The sequence below is a fragment of the Orcinus orca genome, chromosome X (genome assembly GCF_937001465.1).
Source record: "Orcinus orca chromosome X, mOrcOrc1.1, whole genome shotgun sequence".
Taxonomy (NCBI): Eukaryota; Metazoa; Chordata; class Mammalia; order Artiodactyla; family Delphinidae; genus Orcinus; species Orcinus orca.
Window position 1 is genome coordinate 60,809,611 of NC_064580.1, and position 20,759 is coordinate 60,830,369.

Genomic DNA, 20,759 nt, shown 5'->3' on the forward strand with positions numbered 1-20,759 from the left:
CCGCCTGCCAATGCAGGGGACACAGGTTCGTGCCCCGCTCTGGGAGGATCCTGCATGCCATGGAGCAGCTGGGCCCATGAGCCATGGCTACTGAGCCTGCGCATCCAGAGCCTGTGCTCCACATCAGGAGAGGCCACAACAGTGAGAGGCCCATGTACCGCAAAAAAAAAAAAAAAATCTTCCAACAAAACTCCAGGACCAGAGGTTTCACAGGTGAATTCTATCAAACATTTAGAGAAGAGATGCAATCTTTGGGACTTCCCTGGTGGCGCAGTGGTTAAGAATCTGCCTGCTAAAGAAGGAGACACGGGTTCGAGCCCTGGTTCAGGAAGATCCCACATGCCGCGGAGCAACTTAGCCCGTGCACCACAACAACTACTGAGCCTGTGCTCTACAGCACACAAGCCACAACTACTGAGCCCGTGTGCCACAACTACTGAAGCCTACATGCCTAGAGCCTGTGCTCCGCAACAAGAGAACCCACCCCAATGAGAAGCCCGCACACTACAGTGAAGAGCAGCTCCCGCTTGCCTCAACTAGAGAAAGCCCGCAAGCAGAAATGAAGACCCAACGCAGGTAAAAATAAATAAATCTATTAAGGAAAAAAAACATTTAGAGAAGAGCTAACACCCATCCTTCTCAAACTCTTCCAAAAATTTGCAGAGGAAGGAAAACTCCCAAACTCATTCTGTGAGACCACCATCACGCTGATACCAAAAGCAGACAGAGATACTACAAAAAAAGAAAATTACAGACCAATATCACTGATGAATATAGATACAAAAATCCTCAACAAAATACTAGCAAACAGAAACCAACAACACATTAAAAGGATCATACACCAAGATCAAGTGGGATTTATCTCAGAGATGCAAGGATTCTTCAATATATGCAAATCAATCAGTGTGATACACCATATTAACAAACTGAAGGAGAAAAACCATATGATCATCTCAATAGATGCAGAAAAAGCTTTTGACAAAATTCAACACCCATTTATGATAAAAACTCTCCAGAAAGTGGGCATAGAGGGAACCTACCTCAACATAATAAAGGCCATATATGACAAACCCACAGCAAACATCATTCTCAATGGTGAAAAACTGAAAGCATTTCCTCTAAGATCAGGAACAAGACAAGGACATCAACTCTCACCACTATTATTCAACATAGTTTTGGAAGTCCTATCCACGGCAATCAGAGAAGAGAAAGAAAGGAAAGGAATACAAACTGGAAAAGAAGAAGTAAAACTGTCGCTGTTTGCAGATGACATGATACTATACATAGAGAATCCTAAAGATGCCACCAGAAAACTACTAGAGCTAATCAATGAATTTGATAAAGTTGCAGGATACAAAATTAATGCACAGAAATCTCTTGCATTCCTATACACTAATGATGAAACATCTGCAAGAGAAATTAAGGAAACTCTCCCATTTATCATTGCAATAAAAAAATAAAATACCTAGGAATAAACCTATCTAGGGAGACAAAAGACCTGTATGCAGAAAACTGTAACACACTGATGAAAGAAATTAAAGATGATACAAACAGATGGAGAGATATACCATGTTCCTCTACTGGAAGAATAAATATTGTGAAAATGACTATACTACCCAGAGCAATATACAGATTCAATGCAATCCCTATCAAATTACCAATGGCAGTTTTTATAGAACTAGAACAAAAAATCTTAAAATTTGTATGGAGAAACAGAAGACCCCAAATAGCCAAAGCAGTCCTGAAGGAAAATAACGGAGCTGGAGGAATCAGACTCCCTGGCTTCAGAGCATACTACAAAACTACAGCAAACAAGACAATATGGTACTGGCACAAAAACAGAAATATAGATCAATGGAACAAGATAGAAAGCCCAGAGATAAACCCACGCACCTGTGGTCAACTAATCTATGACAAAGGAGGCAAGGATATACAATGGAGAAAAGACAGTCTCTTCAATAAGTGGTGCTGGGAAAACTGGACAGCTACATGTAAAAGAATGAAATTAGAACACTCCCTAACATCATACACAAAAATAAACTCAAAATGGATTAGAGACTTAAATGTAAGTCCGGGCACTATAAAACTCTTAGAGGAAAACATAGGAAGAACACTCTTTGACATAAATCACAGTAAGATATTTTTTGATCCACCTCCTAGAGTAATGGAAGTAAAAACAAAAATAAACAAATGGGACCTAATGAAACTTAAAAGCTTTTGCACAGCAAAGGAAACCATAAACAAGATGAAAAGACAACTCTCAGAATGGGAGAAAATATTTGCAAATGAATCATTGGATAAAGGATTTAATCTCCAGGATATATAATCAGCTCCTGCCGCTCAATATTAAAAAAAACAAACAACCCAATCCAAAAATGGGCAGAAGACCTGAATAGACATTTCTCCAAAGAAGACATACAGATGGCCAAGAAGCACATGAAAAGCTGCTCAACATCACTAATTATTAGAGAAATGCAAATCAAAACTACAATGAGGTATCACCTCACACCAGTTAGAATGGGCATCATCAGAAAATCTACAAAGAACAAATGCTGCAGAGGGTGTGGAGAAAAGAGAGCCCTCTTGCACTGTTGGTCGGAATGTAAACTGATACAGCCACTATGGAGAACAGTATGGAGGTTCCTTAAAAAACTAATAATAGAACTGTCATACGCCCCAGCAATCCCACTACTGGGCATATACCCAGAGAAAACCATAATTCAAAAAGGCACATGCACCCCAATGTTCATTGCAGCACTATTTACAATAGCCAGGTCGTGGAAGCAACCTAAATGCCCATCGACAGATGAATGGATAAAGAAGATGTGGTACATATATACAATGGAATATTACTCAGCCATACAAAGGAACGAAATTGGGTCATTTGTAGAGACATGGATGCATCTAGAGACTCTCATACAGAGTGAAGTAAGTCAGAAAGAGAAAAACAAATATCGTATATTAACGCATATATGTGGAACCTAGAAAATGGTACAGATGAACCGGTTTCCAGAGCAGAAATTGAGACACAGTAGTAGAGAAAAAACACATGGACACCAAGGGGGGAAAGCAGCATGGGGTGAGGGTGGCAGTTGATGAATTGGGAGATTGGGTTTGACGTGTATACACTGAGGTGTATAAAATGGATGACTAATAAGAACCTGCTGTATAAAAAAAATAAAATTTAATTTAAAAAATAATAAAATTCCATTTCAACTGTTAAAAAGAAAAAGAAGTATTGTTTTAAAAATTTACCTAGAGAAATTAAAGTACCATTCATTTTCCCCCTGTAACAGATGGTGCTCAAGGATTCACGTATCAAGGCCATTTGCTTATCTCATCACACTTTAGTTGTTCTGTTAGCAGGCAGGCTTTGAATGTGCTTAATCATTCTTTTCTCCTCCTTGATAATGTCTGTACTCTGGCTTCAGCTCTCATGTGTTTTTGTGGAGCCCTTTTACATTTTGAATACCAATTTCTTTTAAGATTTCCTTCAGGTACGACACAGGCTGTTTTGTGATGTCCACCAAGTCCTTAAGATTATAATATTGATGTTTCTCAAAAGCTGAAAACAACATGTCTAAAATGTGTTATCAGCTCGAGCTCGTTTTCCATCTTTCTTTTTCCTTTCATATTCAATATTGTACTGATGATTAACAACAGGTTTGTAATTGGTTGTCACAGCTTTGTTCAGTTGCTGTAATAGCCTTACAGGTTTGGAAGATTCTTCTATTTGTAATCTCTTTAATCTCATGTACTTTTCACTGGCAGTGGGTCAACATTCAACCCTTTGTACCACTATTCCTTCCAGTGAAAGCTTATCCGATGAGCTCTTATTAGACACTGTTAATGCCTGTCCCCCAACACTTTGCAAGACAAATATATGTACTCTAGGAGCACTGCCTGAAGCTGATTTTCCGCCAATATCATGAATATTTGCAAGGGCCTCATTCAAAGTAAATGACACCTCCATCCTTCCTTGATTTTTGGCAATCCACAGTTTCCCAACTTCACCTCTTCCAGGACCTTTAGCCCATTGCTGTGACAAATATTTAGGAACCTTCACCAGCCACACTCTGGTGTTCTGTTTGGCGCCGGTCAGGCTGAGTTCCCCTCTTTCCTCCATGGGTCTGTCACCAACGGAGGCGTGCAGGCCACAGCAGCGGCCCCAGGAGCTGGGGGGCTACGGGGCAAGGGACCAGAGCACAGGGCAAGCCCTGGCCGGGAGCTGATTGTGAAGAGCCGGGGTCCACCTGCTCAGATGCTGGGAGCCCGGGGGCCTTCTAGGAATTTTAGAGTTTTCTGTTTTACATTGAGTTCTGTGATCCATTTTGAGTTTATTTTTGTGGAAGTTATAAGGACAGTGTCTAGATTCTTTTTTGCATGGGCATGTCCACTTGTTCCAACACCATTTGTCGAAAAAACTATTCTTTCTCCATTAGATTGCCTTTGCTCCTTTGTCAAAAATCAGTTGACTATATTTGTTTGGGTCTATTTCTGGGCTCCCTATTCTGGTCCATTAATCTATATGTCTATTATTCCACCAATACCACACTATCTTGGTTACCATAGCTTTATGCTAAATTTTGAATCAGGTAATTTTAGCCCTCCAACTTTGTTCTTATTCTTCAATATTGTGTTAAATATTGTGAGTCTTTTTCCTTTCCATATAAAATATAGAATCAGAGGTTTTTGTATCCACAAAATAACTTGCTGGGAGTTTTACTTGGGGTTACATTGAGTCTATAGATCAAGTTAAAAAGAAATGACATTTAACAATACTGAGTCTTCCTATCCATGAACACAGAATATCATTCCATTTATTTAGGCTTTTATTTCTTTCATCAGAGTTTTCCTCATATAGATCTTGTACATATTCTGTTTGATTTATGCATAAATATTTCTCCTTTTTTTGGTGCTAAAGTGTTTTTTTTTAATTTCAAATTCCAGTCATTTGTTGTTAGTATAGGAAAATAATTGACTTTTGTATATTGGGCTTGTATCTCACAGCCTTATTATATTTGCTTATTAGTTCCAGGAGCTTTTTGGTCAACGCTCTGGTATTTTTCACATAGAAAATCATGTCATCTGCAAACAAAGACAGTTTTATTTCTTTCTTCCCAATCTGTATGCCTTTTCTTTTCTTGTCTTACCTTATTGCCTTAGCTAGGAGCTCCAGTGTGATGTTGAATTAGAGTGGTGAGAGAGGACATCCTTGCCTTGTTCTCAGTCTTAGGGCAAAGTCATCTAGTTTCTCAGCATAAGTATGATATTAACTATAGATATTTTTGTTGATTTTTTTATCAAGTTGATGAATTTCCCCTCTATTCCTAATTTGATGAGAGCTATTATCATGAATGGATCTTGGATTCTGTCAAATGATTTTTCTGCATCTATTGATACAATCATATGATTTTTCTTCTTAAGCCTGTTGCTCTATGATGGATTAAGTTAATTTATTTTTGAATATTGAATCAGCCTTGTGCACCAGGAATAAATTCCACTTGGTCGCGGTGTATAATTCTTTTAACATTGTTGAATTTGACTTGCTAATATTTTGTTGAGGGTTTTTGCAACTATTTTCAATGAGATGTTGGTCTGTAGTTTTCCTTTCTTATAATGTCTTTGGCTTTGGCATTAGGGTACTGCTAGTTTCATGGAATGAGTGAGGAAGTGTTCCATCTGCTTCTGTTTTCTGCAAGAGGTTGTAGAGAATTGGTATAATTTATTCCCTAAATGTTTGGTAAAATTCACCAGTGAAACCATCTGGGCCTGGTACTTTCTATTTTAGAAGGTTATTAACTGTTGATTCAATTTCTTTATAGGCCTATTCAGATTATATAGTCAATTTCTTTAATATATAAACAAGTTATCCTTTACATATTATATATACAGATTATATATTTCTTCTTATATGAGTTTTGATAGATTGTATCTTTCACATAATTAGCCAATTTCATCTAAGTTATCAAATTTGTGGGCAGATTTGTTTTATTCATAATATTATTTTATTATCCTTTTAATGTACATGAGATCAGTAGTAATGGCCCTTCTTTTATTTCTGATATTAGTAATCTGTGTCTTCTCACTCCCTTTCTTGGTTAGCCTGGGTAAGGGTTTATCAATTTTATTCATCTTTTCAAAGAACCAGCTTTTCGTTTCATTGATTTTTTTTCTATTGCTTTCCTGTTTTCAATTTCAATTATATTTGCTCTGATTCTAATTGTTTCTTCTCTTGGGCTTACTATGAATTTAATTTGCTCTTCTTTTTCTAGTTTCCTGAAGTGGAAGCTTAGATTAAATATTTTCCAAAATCATTTAGATCTTTTTCCTGTTGTAATATATATGATTTTCCAGCTACTTTCTGTTATTGATTTCTATTTTAATTCCATTGTAATGTGAGTATATAGTTCGTATGATACCTATGCTTTTAAATTTGCTAAGGTATGTTTTATGACACATAATGTTTATCTTAGTGAATGTTCCATGTGAACTTGAGAAGACTGTATATCCTGCTATTGTTGGATGAAGTATTTTATAAATGTCAATTAGATCTAGTTGATTGATGGTGCTATTCAGCTCAATATATCCTTACTGATTTTATGCCTGCTGGATATTTCAATTACTGATTCAGGGATGTTGAAGTCTCTATAATAGTGGGTTCATCAGATTTTGCCTCAATTTTGTGACACTCTGTTGTTAGCCACATACACATTAAAGGATCTTATGTCTTGGAGAATTGACACCTCTATCACTATATAATGCCTCTCTTCCTTCCTGATCATTTTCCTTCCTCTGAAGTCAGCTTTGTCTGAAATTAGCTTGCTTTTGATTAGTGTTAGCATGGTATATCTTTCACCATTCCTTTACTTTTAATCTACCTTTATCTTTATATTTAAAGTGTGTTTCTTACAGATAACATATAGTTGGTTATTGCTTTTTTATCCACTCTGGCAGTTTCTGTCTTTTAATTGGTGTATTTATACCATTCACATTTAAAGTGATTATTGATATAGTTGGATTAATATCTACTATATTTGTAACTGTTTTCTATTCATTGTCCATTTCTTTGTTTCTTTTTCTGTCTTCCACTCTTTCTGCCTTCTCTGGTTTTAATCAAGCATTTTATATGATTCCATTTTCTTTCCTCTCTTATATCAGTTATACTTTTAAAAATTTTTAGTGGTTGCCCTAGAGTTTGAAATACACATTTATGACTTATTCAACTTTGCTTTCAAATAACATTATACCACTTCAGAGGTAGTGCAAGTACCTTATAGCAGAGTATTCCCAATTCCTCCCCCCATCCCTTATAGCATTGCTGTCATTTGTTTTACTTATCCATAAGCTATAATCACTGAATACATCTTTGCTATTATTATTTTAAGTAAACTATTATCTATTAAATCAATTAAGAATAAGTAAAATAAAAGATTTGATTTTACTTTCATGAATTCCTTCTCTAATGCTCGTCCTTTCTTTATGTAGATCCAAGTTTCTGACCTATATCATTTTCCTTTTCTGAAGAACTTCTTTTAACATTTTTTATAAGGCAGGTCTCCTGGCAACAAATTCAATCAATTTTTGTTTGTCTGAGAAAGTCTTTATTTCAACTTCATTTTTGAAGAATAATTTTGCTGGATACAGAATCCTAGCTTGGTGTTTTTTTCTTTTAACACTTTAAATATTTCACTGCACCCTCTTCTTGCTTGAATGTTTTCTGAAGAGAAACCAATGTAATTTTTATCCTTTTACCCCCCTCTAGCTTCTTTAAAGATTGTCTCTTTGTCTTTGATTTTCTGCAGTTTGAATATGATATGCCTAGGGGTCAACTTTTTGGTATTTGTCCTACTTGATATTCTCTGAGCTTCCTGTATCTGAAGTTTGGTGTCTGTCATTACTTTTAGAAAACTCTTATTTGATATTACTTCAGATATTTCCTTTGTTCCTTCCTCTCTTTCTTCTTCTGGTATTCCCATTACGTGTATATAACCTCATTTGTAATTGTACCACAATCTTTGGACATTCTGTTCCATCTTTTTCATTCTTTTTTTTTAATCTTTGCATTTCATGTATAAAGTTTCTGTTGACATCTTCAAGCTCACTAATTCTTTACCATCAAAGGCATTCTTTTATAGTGCGTTGGGTTTTTTTTGATAGCCAACTTTTTATCTTTTAATTCAATGTATTTAAACTTTAAAAAAGTTCACCCATTTCTCCCACCCCCCAACCCTCACCTCTGGCAGCCACCAGTCTGTTCTCTGTATCTATGAGCTTGGTTTGTTTGTTTGTTTATCTATCTACCTTTTTAAATTCTGCATATAAGAGAGATCATACACATGGTATTTGACTTTCTCTGTCTGACTTATTTCACTTAGAATAATGCCCTCAAGGTCCATCTATGTTGTTGAAACTGACAAGATTCCATTCTTTTTTATGGCTGAGTAATATTCCATTGTGTATGTTATACCACATCTTCTTTATCCATTCATCTATTGATGGACATTTAGGTTGTTTCCACATCTTGGCTATCATCAGTAATGCTCCAATGAACATGGGTGTGTGTGTGTGTGTATATATATATATATATATATATATATATATGTGTATATATATATATATGTATATATGTTAGTGTTTTCTTTTTCTTCAGATAAATAGCCAGGAGTGGAATTGCTGGATTAATTGGTAGTTCTATTTTTAATCTCTTGAGGGACCTCCATACTCTTTTCCATGGTGGCTGCACCAATTTATATTCCCATCAACAGTGCACAAATGTTCCCTTTTCTCCACATCCTCGCCAACACCTGTTATTTCTTGTCTTTTTGATAATAGCCATTCTAACAAGTGTGAGGTGGTATTTCATTGTGGTTTTGATTTACATTTCCCTGATGATAAATGATGTAAAGCATCTTTTCATGCACTGCTTGGCCATCTGGATGTCTTTGGAAAAAAATGTCTATTCAGATGTCCTGCCCATTTTTAAATTGGGTTGTTTGGGTATTTTGCCATTGAGTTGGATGAGTTCTTCATATATTTTGGATGTTAGCCCTTATCAAATATATGACTTGAAAATATTTTCTCCCATTCAATAGGCTGCCTTTTCATTTTGTTGATGGTTTCCTTTGCTGTGTAGCAGCTTTTTAGTTTGATGTAGTCCCACTTGTTTATTTTTGCTTTTGTTTCATTTTCTTTTGGTGTCAGATTCAAAAAATTGTCACCAAGACTTATGTCAAGTAGCTTACTACCTATGTTTTCTTCTAGTAGTTTTATGGTTTCAGGCTTTCAAGTCTTTAATCCATTTTGAATCAATTTTTGTGTATGATGTAAGATAGTGCTCTGGTTTCATTCTTTTGCATGTGATTGTTCAATTATACCAACACTATTTATTGAAGAGACTATCCTTTTCCCATTGCATATTCTTGGCTCCATTGTCATAAATTAATTGACCACATATGTGTGGGTTTATTTCTAGGCTCTCTATTCTGTTCCATTGAGCTATGTGTCCATTGTTATGCAATACCATACTGTTTTAATTACTATAATTTTGCAATATACTTTGAAATCAGGGAGTACGATGCCTCCAGCTTTTTTCTTCTTTCTCAACATTGCTTTGGCTATTTGGAGTCTTTTATGGTTCCATACAAATTTTGAGGTTGCTTGTCCTATTTCTGTGGAAAAAATGCCATTGAAATTGTGATAAGGATTGCACTGAATCTTATATTTCTTTGGGCGGTATGGACATTTTAACAATATTAATTCTTCCAATCCATGAGCATGGAATCTCTTTCCATTTATTTGTGTCTTCATTTTCTTTCATTAATGTCTTTTAGTTTTCAATATACAGGTCTTTCACCTCCTTGGGTTTGTTTGTTTATTTTTGTGGTATGCGGCCTTCTCACTGTTGCAGCCTCTCCCGTTGTGGAGCACAGGCTCCAGATGCACAGCCCCAGCGGCCATGGCTCACGGGCCCAGCCGCTCTGCGGCACGTGGGATCCTCCCGGGCCGGGGCACGAACCCACGTCCCCTGCATCGGCAGGCGGACTCTCAACCACTGCGCCACCAGGGAAGCCCTCCTTGGGTTTTTTTAAATGAAAAAATACTTTATTGCTGAAAAATGCTAACCACCATCTGAGCCTTCTGAGTGAGTCACCACCTCCTTGTTTTAACTTATTTTTAGGTATTTTATTCTTTTTAGTGCAATTTTAAATGGAATTGTTTTCTAAATTTCTCTTTCTGATAGTTCATTATTAGTGTATAGAAACAGAAGTGATTTTTGTGTATTGATTTTTGTATCCCGCAACTTTATTAGCTCTAAGAGTTTTTTGATGGAGTCTTCAGGGTTTTCTATATATAATATCATATCATGTACAAATAGTGATAGTGCTGCTTCTTCCTTTCCAATTTGGATGCCTTTTATTTATTTATTTTGCCTAATTACTGTGGCTAGGACTTCCAATACTGTGTTGAATAAAAGTAGCAAGAGTGGGCATCCTTGTCTTTTTCCTGATTTTAGAGGAAAAGCTTCCAGCTTTTCACCATTGAGTATGAAGTTAGCTGTGGACTTGTCAGCTAACTTGTCAGCTAATATGGCCTTTATTAAGTTGAGGTAACACACTTTTTGAGAGTTTTATCATGAATGGATGTTGAATTTTGTCAAAATTTTTTTCTTCATCTATTGAGATGATCATATGGTTTTTATTGCTCATTTTGGTAATGTGGCATATCACATTGACTAACTTGCAAATGTTGAATCATCCTTGCATTCCTGGAATAATTCTCACTTGATCATAGTGTATATGATCTTTTTAATGTATTGTTGACTGGTTTCCTATTATTTTGTTGAGGACTTTTGCATCTATGTTCATAAGGAATATTGTCTTGTTTTTTTTTTTCTTATGGCATCCTCATGTGACTTGGATATAAGGGTAATGCTTGCCTCGTAAAATGAGTTTGGGAGAGTTCCTTCCTCTTCAAATTTTTGGAAGAGTTTGAGAAGGATAGCTATTAATTCAATTATCTTTGAATGTTTGGTAGAATTCACCAGTTAAGCCTTCTGTTCCTGGACTTTTGTTTGTTGGGAGGTTTTTGATTACTGATTTAATTTCCTTCTAGTAATCGGTCTGTTCAGATTTTCTATTTTATCATTATTCAGTCTTAATACATTGTATGTTTCTAGGAATTCATTCATTTCTTCTAGGTTGTCCAAATTGTTGGCACGTAATTGTAGTCTCTTAAGATCCTTTTGTGTTTCTGAGGTATCAGCTGTAATATCTCCTCTTTCATTTCTGAGTCTGGTTCTGATGCTTGGTTTATCTCTCCAGACTGTATTTCTAGCCTTTTAATATGCCTTGTAATTTTTGGCTGAAAACTAGACATGATATACTGGGTAAAAGTAACTGAGGTAGGTAGGCCAGTAATGTAAGGTTTTATGCTCATCTAAGAGTTAAGCTGTGTTTACTGTTTGCTGTAAATGTGGTGTCAGAGGCTAAAATTGTCTCCATAGTTCTTGTCTTAGTCTCTTCATGTGGTCTTTGGATGTCCCTGGAAACTTCTTAAGTAGGGTCTGAGACTTGCAGTGTTTTTGTTTGTTTGTTTTTGTTTGTTTAACATCTTTAATGGAGTATAATTGCTTTATAATGGTGTGTTAGTTTCTGCTTTATAACAAAGTGAATCAGCTATATATATACATATGTCCCCATATCTCCTCCCTCTTGCGTTTCCCTCCCATCCTCCCTATCCCACCCCTCTAGGTGGTCACAAATCACTGAACTAATCTCCCTGTGCTATGTGGCTGCTTCCCACTAGCTATCTGTTTTACATTTGTTAGTGTATATATGTCCATGCCACTCTCTCACTTCATCCCAACTTACCCTTACCCCTCCCCGTGTCCTCAAGTCCATTCTCTCTACATTTGCGTCTTTATTCCAGTCCTGCCCCTAGGTTCTTCAGAACCTTTTTTTTTCTTTTTTTGGATTCCATATATATGTGTTAGCATACGGTATTTGTTTTTCTCTTTCTGACTTACTTCACTCTGTATGACAGACTCTAGGTCCATCCACCTCACTACAAATAACTCAATTTAGTTTCTTTTTATGGCTGAGTAATATTCCATTGTATATATGTGCCACCTCTTCTTTATCCATTCATCTGTTGATGGACACTTAAGTTGATTTCATGTCCTGGCTATTGTAAATAAAGCTCTGGCAGTGTTTTTAGCTGTAATGCCGTTATACAGGAGTGCTGTTAATGTGGTGATAAAGTGTGGGTAGAATGGAAGCATTCAGAGTCTTATGATTAATTCTCAATCTTTTAGTGTGCCTGAGTTGGGTATTTCCTATCCCCCAGGTCAGTTCAGCTCTGGTAAAACCCCAGTCAGTTAGGCTCTGATAAAAGTTTTCCTTGAGGGCAGGCCTTGTTAAAGAGAATAGAGAGGTCTGGATATATTTCAAAATGGCTGCTTTTCCTCTCCCCTTACTAGAAGGACAAGAGAATTTTTCTCCCATCTTCACTGTGAGAACCTGGTAGCACTCTTGAAGGTAAAATGCATGAACGTGTGGAGAACCCCCTAAGGCTGGGCCCACTGGGGATTTTTAGCCCTTGAGCTAGTCCACACTGAGCATCTAGCAATTTGTCAATTACAGTTTTAAAGTCTTCTTACTGATACTGGCTTCAGCTTCAGGCTTCTTCACCCAGTCTGCTATGAGTCTCCATATCCACCGGTCTGTCTCTCCATATTACAGAACAGCAGTTTGCCTTGTGACCTCAGTTCTCTGATGGATCTAAGAAGTGATTTTAAGTTTGCTCAGCTTTTTTCTTATTGTGAGTATGGGAGTGATGGCTTTCAAGCGCTTAACACGTGAAGCCAGAAATTGGAAGTATATACATTTATTTTTTAATTTTCAAAACACATCTAGAAAAACATGAATCTTTCTGAAGTTTCAGTTTACCTGAAAATATTTACAGGCTGTGTGGCTTTGTGCAATTTAATCCATCTCTTCATCTATAAAATAAGCATAATAATAACTACTTTGCTGGATTGTTTAAGACCTAAATGAGATATGTAAAGCATCTAGCAAAGTGCATGGCTCATATATATTCAATAAATGTTAGCTTTAGTTATGGTGTCATTTATCTTCATCAGAACCCTAGGCTTGAATAGAGACAAAGTGTACAAAGTATTCCCTAATTTAGAAGATGAAGAATCAGAAGAAAATGGCCCACTTGCCTTATTGTCAGTTTGTGACTGAGTCAGGACCAGACTCAGGCTAGGACTGCTGCTGGCTTCCATGGCCTTGATGCTATTACAAGACCCCTTTTCTTAATATCAGATAGCAAACAGCCTGGCCACATAGATCAAAACCTGTCAGATCTCAAATTTACTACTATAAAAGCAGTCCCAGGGACTGCACATCTGTCCCACCCTGATGTATTTGTGGGGTTTGCCTGCAGAAAGCATGATGATTACAAATAGAGGGTATTAGAATGATAGAAAAATGTAGCCTGTTACCACGGAAACAGACATGTGACAGTGGTAGTGCCCTGAGTAGGTATGAAAAAGGTTCTGAAGCATATAGAGAAAATAAATCAATATATCTAAAATGTTATAGAACTCAGCAGATGTTACTGCTTTTGCTCTGGTCAAGATGCTCATATCTAATATGGGAGAGTTCTAGCTCCCTGATATTTTCTCTCTAGAAGACGGGAAACCACAATGGCCTCAAACAAAAGAAATGAGAATGGCGGATATAGAACCAGGGCTTAGAGGACCATGTTGAAACTCATAAGAATTATTTACTGGCCATGGTGGTTTTCCATCTTCTAGAGAGAAAATACCAGGGAGCTAGAATTCCTATACTGCTGAGATGATGTACTCACTAGCCCCTATGGGAAGTGCGATACAATTTAAGGATAATCTTGTCCATATTTTTTCATCCTCATTTTTTTCTGAGGGATATGCCAAATGTCCACCGAATAGATGGAAGCTCCCTGGGAGCCCTTCTGTGACACAAGAAGAAGTGGAAGATAGGGCTTTGAGCCCCTGTTATTCTCAGCACTCTTCATGGCATGGCCATTTTGGAAAATAAAGATAAAAATTTTAGTTAGCTCCTTGCCTCCCGCTGTATACCAAATCTATACCAGATTAATTAAAGATTTAAATATGAAAAATGAAATCATGAAAGAACTAGAAAAAAATATAAAGAACTACCTATATAATGCTGTTGTATCCAAATTTAAAATGATAATGTAGAAATGTAGCTATTGACATAGAAGAAAGTTATCAAACAACATTTTTATTTGATCACATTTTGTAAAAATACATATTTATATGCATAGGAAATTTCTAGATATGCAGAAAATGTTAATAGTGGTTATTTGTGAGTACTTTTTTTAAGCTATTTTTTTCCTTTTTGCTCCCCTTTTCTATGTATGTAGGTGTGCATGCATTTAAGTATGTATAATGAGTAGTATTTCTGGTATAAAAATAATAAAAGTTAACAAAATTTTTTTAACATCTTTATTGCAGTATAATTGCTTTACAATGGTGTGTTAGTTTCTGCTGTATAACAAAGTAAGTCAGCTATACGTATACATATATCCCCATATCCCTTCCCTCTGCATCTCCCTCCCACCCTCCCTATCCCACCCTTCTAGGTGGTCACAAAGCACCAAGCTGATCTCCCTGTGCTATGCGGCTGCTTCCCACTAGCTATCTATTTTACATTTGGTAGTGTATATATGTCCATGCCACTCTCTCACTTCATCCCAGCTTACCCTTTCCCCTCCCCGTGTCCTCAAGTCCATTATCTACGTTTGCGTTTTTATTCCTGTCCTGCCCCTAGGTTCATCAGAACCATTTTCTGTTTAGACTCCATATATATGTGTTAGCATATGGTATTTGTTTTCCTCTTTCTGACTTACTTCACTCTGTATGACAGACTCTAGGTCCATCCATCTCATAAAAGTTAACGAAAAATGTTTAACTTCCCTTTCCCTCTTTTCCCTTGTAGATATAGGTCAAACTTCCCTTGTAGATATAGGTCAGACTTCCTCCAGGAATTTGTTTTTCCTCAACTAGCCAGTATAATTCCTTAAGTCTCCCCCCTTTAGTACTTTCCTATTCAACTGTAAGTTCTCTGAGGATAGAGTTGTGTTTCATTATTTACTGTGCCTTCCCTAGGTGTGCTCAATAAGGACTAGGTGCATGGTGATCGTCTGATTTCCTCAAAGCCTGCTTTGAAGTCTGATGTAATAGTACTTACCCTTTAACCAGATGAAATGGTCAGCAACTTGGCCAGGGCTAACACAATCTGTCTGTGAGGCCAGTGGCTGCAATGGCTGTCATCTCACTGCTTTCCCAGGCTGAGGTGGCTGACTGGTTGGCTGGTAGCTGGTTGATGGGGTTATAGGCCTTTCTGTGTAAATCCTTCCCCAGACAGCTTTCTGGTTCAAGGAGGTGGCCCTTCTCAGGCTGTCTCTTAGTCAGTAGTATCTGTGTAGCTGTGCTTCCTTGCCAGAACCTCTGTGTACATTCTCAGGAGCTCTCAATGTTGTTAAAAACATACAAGATCGGCAGTAAAGAAAGAAGACCAAGAACTGGGAGGAGAGAAAGAGAGAAAAAAATGAGGATAAAAGAGTGGAGGATCATGACCTTAAGTGCAGCAGGTTGCTTAACCCAACCATAAACATCCCCTGCGCATAATAATACCTACTGTTGCACGTGAAATTACTTTGCCAGGGAAGTCTACACAGACATTGGTTTTCGAGGGACCTCTGCAAGCTCTGATGGCCATGCTGGCAGCCCTCCAAGTTAGAGACTTTACTGACTTCTGATTGAAGTCTGCTCAGACAGAATCTTTGATAGAGCCTGCTCTTATAGGTAAAGACCATTCCAAGCTTGTTGCAAGAATAAAATGAGATGATAAATGGAAATAGATTTTTTAGTCTATAAAAGAGTATACAGGGGCTTCCCTGGTGGCGCAGTGGTTGAGAGTCTGCCTGCCGATGCAGGGAACACGGGTTCGTGCCCCGATCCGGGAAGATCCCACATGCCGCGGAGCGGCTGGGCCCGTGAGCCATGGCCGCTTGGGCCTGCGCGTCCGGAGCCTGTGCTCCGCAACGGGATAGGCCACAACAGTGAGAGGCCCGCATACCGCAAAAAAAACAGTATACAAATGCTGGTCTTTTTGTGAGCTCCTGAGGGCACTGACAGGGGTTTATTGTTGTCCAGTAGGGTCTTCATGGGAGTTTGGAACAGATTTTTAAATATGTGCGCCTAAAGAAAATCAAATCCACCTACAGAATGAAGTGAATTGAGTCCCCAGCAGGGAAAAACATGCCTGCATGTCTGGGAGACACCTAAATTGTGTATGTCTGAGGAATGATTGTTACCTAACTATATGAGAAAAGCCTTGGGTTTTCTGAGTGCCCTCAATTGATTAGAAATGTTTTCTTTAGAAGTAATTCCCCAGAAAATGCTTGTGATTTCATTGTCAATGAAACTGTTGGCACTTCTTTTAAAGTGTCTGTTAACTTATGTTAAATTACAGTGGGAGTGCATGTGGCCCCCAGATGAATGTATTATGGTTGCACTGTTTTAATAACTAACGATTTGAATAACGATAAGGAAGTGACTAAAAAGTAAACTGCCGCTGCCCTGCTCCTTCCATGAAAATGACCCTTTTCTCCTTCCAGCTTCAACACATGAGACTTCACATCACTTCCTGACCTGAATGCGTGACTCTTCAATCTCAGGACTTGCATAATTAATGGAATGCCGTCCTAAGGTTGTTGAGTTCTGCATTTCTGGGCATTTCATCTTTATGGCGAAGTACCCATTCCCTCACTCCAAAGACTAAGCCTGAAATATTTTTCTTCCTAGGGAAGAATCTTCCTTGTAACTTTATTGTTACAACAGTCAGAGACAGATTGGGGAGGTTTGGTAGTTGGGCGATACCTTGCCAATAACCTGACCCTTAGCATGGGGCTCCCTCAAATTTGCAGTGTCTTGGGGATTCCTCCTGTGACTGTCTTGAAGAATAAACACTTTATGTTAATTTCCAGTGACTTAGTTTTCCATTTTCTCTTTTTAACAGGTCCAGTTAAAAACAAGAAAAAGGGTAAGTCAAGCTCCTGATTTTGTAAAATTGCTGTCATGTCTTTTCTAAAATTAGAAGAAAAAATCAAGGGAGAAGGATTTTTATATTCGTTCAATGCTGGATGTCCATTATTTTACTCAATCATGTGTGATCTTCTTGAGTATTGTAGCTTCCAAGGAATAAGAAATATATATCATTTTTCAGTGATGATCCATGAAAGATAGAATTGCTTCCTAGCAACATGTGAAAGTTGTTTTTGCTTTTCTTCCTTGTTCCCTCTTCCATACAATTCATTTTACATCTCTTTCCTTCATTCTTCCTTACTCTTTCCCCTGCCCTTCTCCTTTCTCCTTTTTTCCCCCTCCTTTATCAAATCAGTGGCCAGGTATGAATGAAGTCCTGAGACTGCTTGTAGGGACTAGGTATACTACCTCTTGAGAGATGTCAGTACCCTATTTTTTGGCCTAAAAGCTATCCCTCTCCTATTTCTCAGAGAGTCAGGGAAGGTATTTCTTGCTCTGGGGTTTCAATATCATTTTCTCTGTGATGGAAAAACCTCAGCTGTAGTAGTACCCTGATCATTTAGTCTTTTCCAAGAATCTCCTAGTTGAGTGGATCCATTGTGCCGTTGTTGGGTCTGTAAGTCTCCAGTGTACTTGCAATGGGAATGGCCCACGAGTTTGTACAAGTGCTTGCCTGCCTGAAGAGGAGAAACCAAAGACAGAACAGGTTCCAAAAGACAGGACCAGGGAATGTGGTCCACTCCTTAGGACTAAAAGAACCAACCACGAAACGAGTTTTTTAAGTACCTATTTTTTTCTGTGTTCTGACCTGGGAGGAAAATAGAGTGAAATTCATGAGTTTTCATTAAAATGCTCTAAGCGAAATGATTCTGTCTGTTAACATTTCCGGAGCTTTACAGAGTAGATTATCAATCCCAGACTAGGCCCGAAAGACTGGCTTCAGCTGCCTCCTGCCACTTCTCTGAGTACTAGGGTACTCTGGTGGCTTGAGATGCCGTGGACCACATGGGAAACCTGTGTCCCTGTTGTAAAGAAGCTGAAGAATGGCCTGGCCCCTAAGGACCTGAGCTGAGCAAAATTGGAAAATAGCCAGAGAACTGGAGTCAGTGAGGAAACCTTTCTTTGTGGAGCCTGGGCATTCACCAAGCTATTCTGTCTTTTAAGAAAGTAAATGTGACTTTTTTAAAAAATAAATTTATTTATTTATTTATTTATTTTTGGCTGTGTTGGGTCTTTGTTGCTGCGCACGGGCTTTCTCTAGTTGCAGCGAGTGGGGGCTACTCTTCGTTGCGGTGCACGGGTTTCTCATTGCGGTGGCTTCTCTTGTTGCAGAGCATGGGCTCTAGGCACGCGGGCTTCAGTAGTTGTGGCTTGCAGGATCTAGAGCGCAGGCTCAGTAGTTGTGGCGCACGGGGCTTAGTTGCTCCGCGGCATGTGGGAACTTCCCGGACCAGGGTTCGAACCCATGTCCCCTGCATTGGCAGGCGGATTCTTAAACACTGCGCCACCAGGGAAGCCCAAATTTGACTTTCAAGTGTGTAGTTTTCTGTTCTTATCACATCCCTTTAAGACAGTAATTTTAACAAACCTAGAAAGCTCCCCTGGCCTGGACAAGGACACTCTCTGCTCCTAGCACAAGCCCAGGGATGACTTCCTTTATTTCTTGCTTTTTTTTAATAAATTTATTTATTTATTTATTTATTTATTTCTGGCTGCATTGGGTCTTCGTTGCTGCACGCAGGCTTTCTCTAATTGCAGCGAGCGGGGGCTATTCTTCGTTGCAGTGCGTGTACCTCTTATTGCAGTGGCTTCTCTTGTTGCAGAGCATGGGCTCTAGGCATGCGGGCTTCAGTAGCTGTGACACGCAGGCTTCAGTAGTTGTGGCATGCGGGCTCAGTAGTTGTGGTGCACTGGCTTAGTTGCTCCATGGCATGTGGGATCTTCCCGGACCAGGGATCGAACCTGTGTCCCTTGCACTGGCAGGTGGATTCTTAACCACTGCACCACCAGGGAAGTCCCCTTCCTTTCTTTCTTAATAGGTAGACTTGAGAGCACTTTCTAATGACAGCTACTAAGTTTTTTTTTCCACTCACTCATTCACTAGACAGTGAATAAGCATCTTGTAATTGTCAGGAAGAGAGATACAGAGATGAAGAAAAATGGTTACTGCCCTCCAAAATCTCCCGGTATAGTTGGAGTCATGGAAACACACACAAATAATTGAAGTACAGTATTTTAAAAAGTGCAATTATAGAAGCATGAGCTTCCCATGCTTGGTCCCACATCTCAGAGAAAACATTATCTAACCTAGACTTTGAAGGATGAGGCAAAAAGAAGGGGAAGAATATTCCAGCAAAGAAAACTACATACTGAAATCTCTCAGAGGCATGAAAGAACATGTCATGTCTGGGGGAACAGCAAGTAGGCTAGTGATTTACCCAAATATAGGGCATGTGTGTGGTGGGGAGCAGCACCCATTTGAAGTGTCATCCAAGGGGTGAGCACCGAGAGAACACACTTGCTGGTGGTAATGGAAGGCAGCTTTCTAGGCGAGAAGCTCTGAAATTACAAACTCAAGAGATCCCAGTGCCTCTGGTAGTGACTTGGATCACTGCCCAGCACTGCTACCTTGTATGTGGGCCACTATTGGGAAGAGAATGCACATAGGCTTTAAACATTTGCCTTGGCTGAAAGCGATTTAGAAGCCATTTAATACTGATTTCCATGGACACAGTGAATAGACACATGCCTGAAGAGGTAATTGAGTTGTTCATTTAATTTCCATCCTTTAATGGAATTTTCCCCCTCCCATAACTTTCTCTCCCTCTCTCTCTCTCTCTCTCTCTCTCTCCCTCCCCCCCCATCTCTTGCTTTTAGTTCATTCTTTCAACAATTTGAGCTTCACTAAAAGAACGTGTGTATTCTTGCATCTAAGACTACACAGGGTAACTTGATAAGTACAAAAGTCTCTGGGCTTTTGTATCATGAGGTACTCTGTTAGAGTAAGGAAATCCAGAGAAGGAATACAGTCCTCTAAAGTCATCTTCTTGGTCCAGGGGCCATTTTGTACATGCTCCTCTGTGGGCCAACTTTCTGTAAGGATGCAAGGATGACAAGCACAGTTACTTAAACCTGGTTGCAGAGGAGCAAAGAGGACCAGCTGCAGAACTAGATCCCAGCAGGAGCTTGTTCTCAGATGCCTTCTAGCATTTTCATAAGTGAACATTCTCTGTTTACACTGCAACCATTATTCACTTTCACTGCAGGAGTTTCTGGCTCTAATTCTTCCAAAATTACATTAACAATCACAGGAGACTCACAATCTTGACACTAAAGTTCACACTACCCACAGAAGCCCCTCTAGCTCAAAAATCACTGTTAGGCCTGGACATTCTGGGACAGAGGACAGCCTACTATGCACCATCCCCTGTGTCTGTGCCACTCAGAGAAGAGTGAGAGAGAAGCAGACTTTATAACCAGGCTAGGGAAGTTTCCTGACTGCCAGGGGTACGTCAATCCTCCTTATGGAACCTCAGTCTTGGGAGGAAACTTAGAGAAATCATTGAGGCCAAGCTCCTCGTTTTACCAATGGAGAAACTAAGGCTCAAGGAGAGGAAGGGATTTACCCGAAGTATAC

At 38.7% G+C, this 20,759-nt stretch overlaps 1 protein-coding gene and 1 pseudogene across 5 annotated transcripts in view; one reads left to right on the forward strand and one right to left on the reverse strand.

Annotated features, from left to right (window-relative positions):
- EDA (ectodysplasin A) overlaps positions 1 to 20,759 on the forward strand; it is a 374,305-nt gene that overhangs the window by 340,700 nt on the left and 12,846 nt on the right. For all 5 annotated transcript variants that reach the window (XR_007474751.1, XM_049704620.1, XM_049704621.1 and 2 more), the window contains exon 3: positions 17,097 to 17,120. Coding sequence is in view for 4 of the 5 variants with exons in the window: in XM_049704620.1 (XP_049560577.1) it covers positions 17,097 to 17,120 (24 nt within the window). In the remaining variant the exon portion in view is untranslated. The remainder of the gene's footprint in view (positions 1 to 17,096; positions 17,121 to 20,759) is intronic.
- Positions 3,147 to 4,126, reverse strand: LOC101271123 (general transcription factor IIF subunit 2-like; annotated as a pseudogene).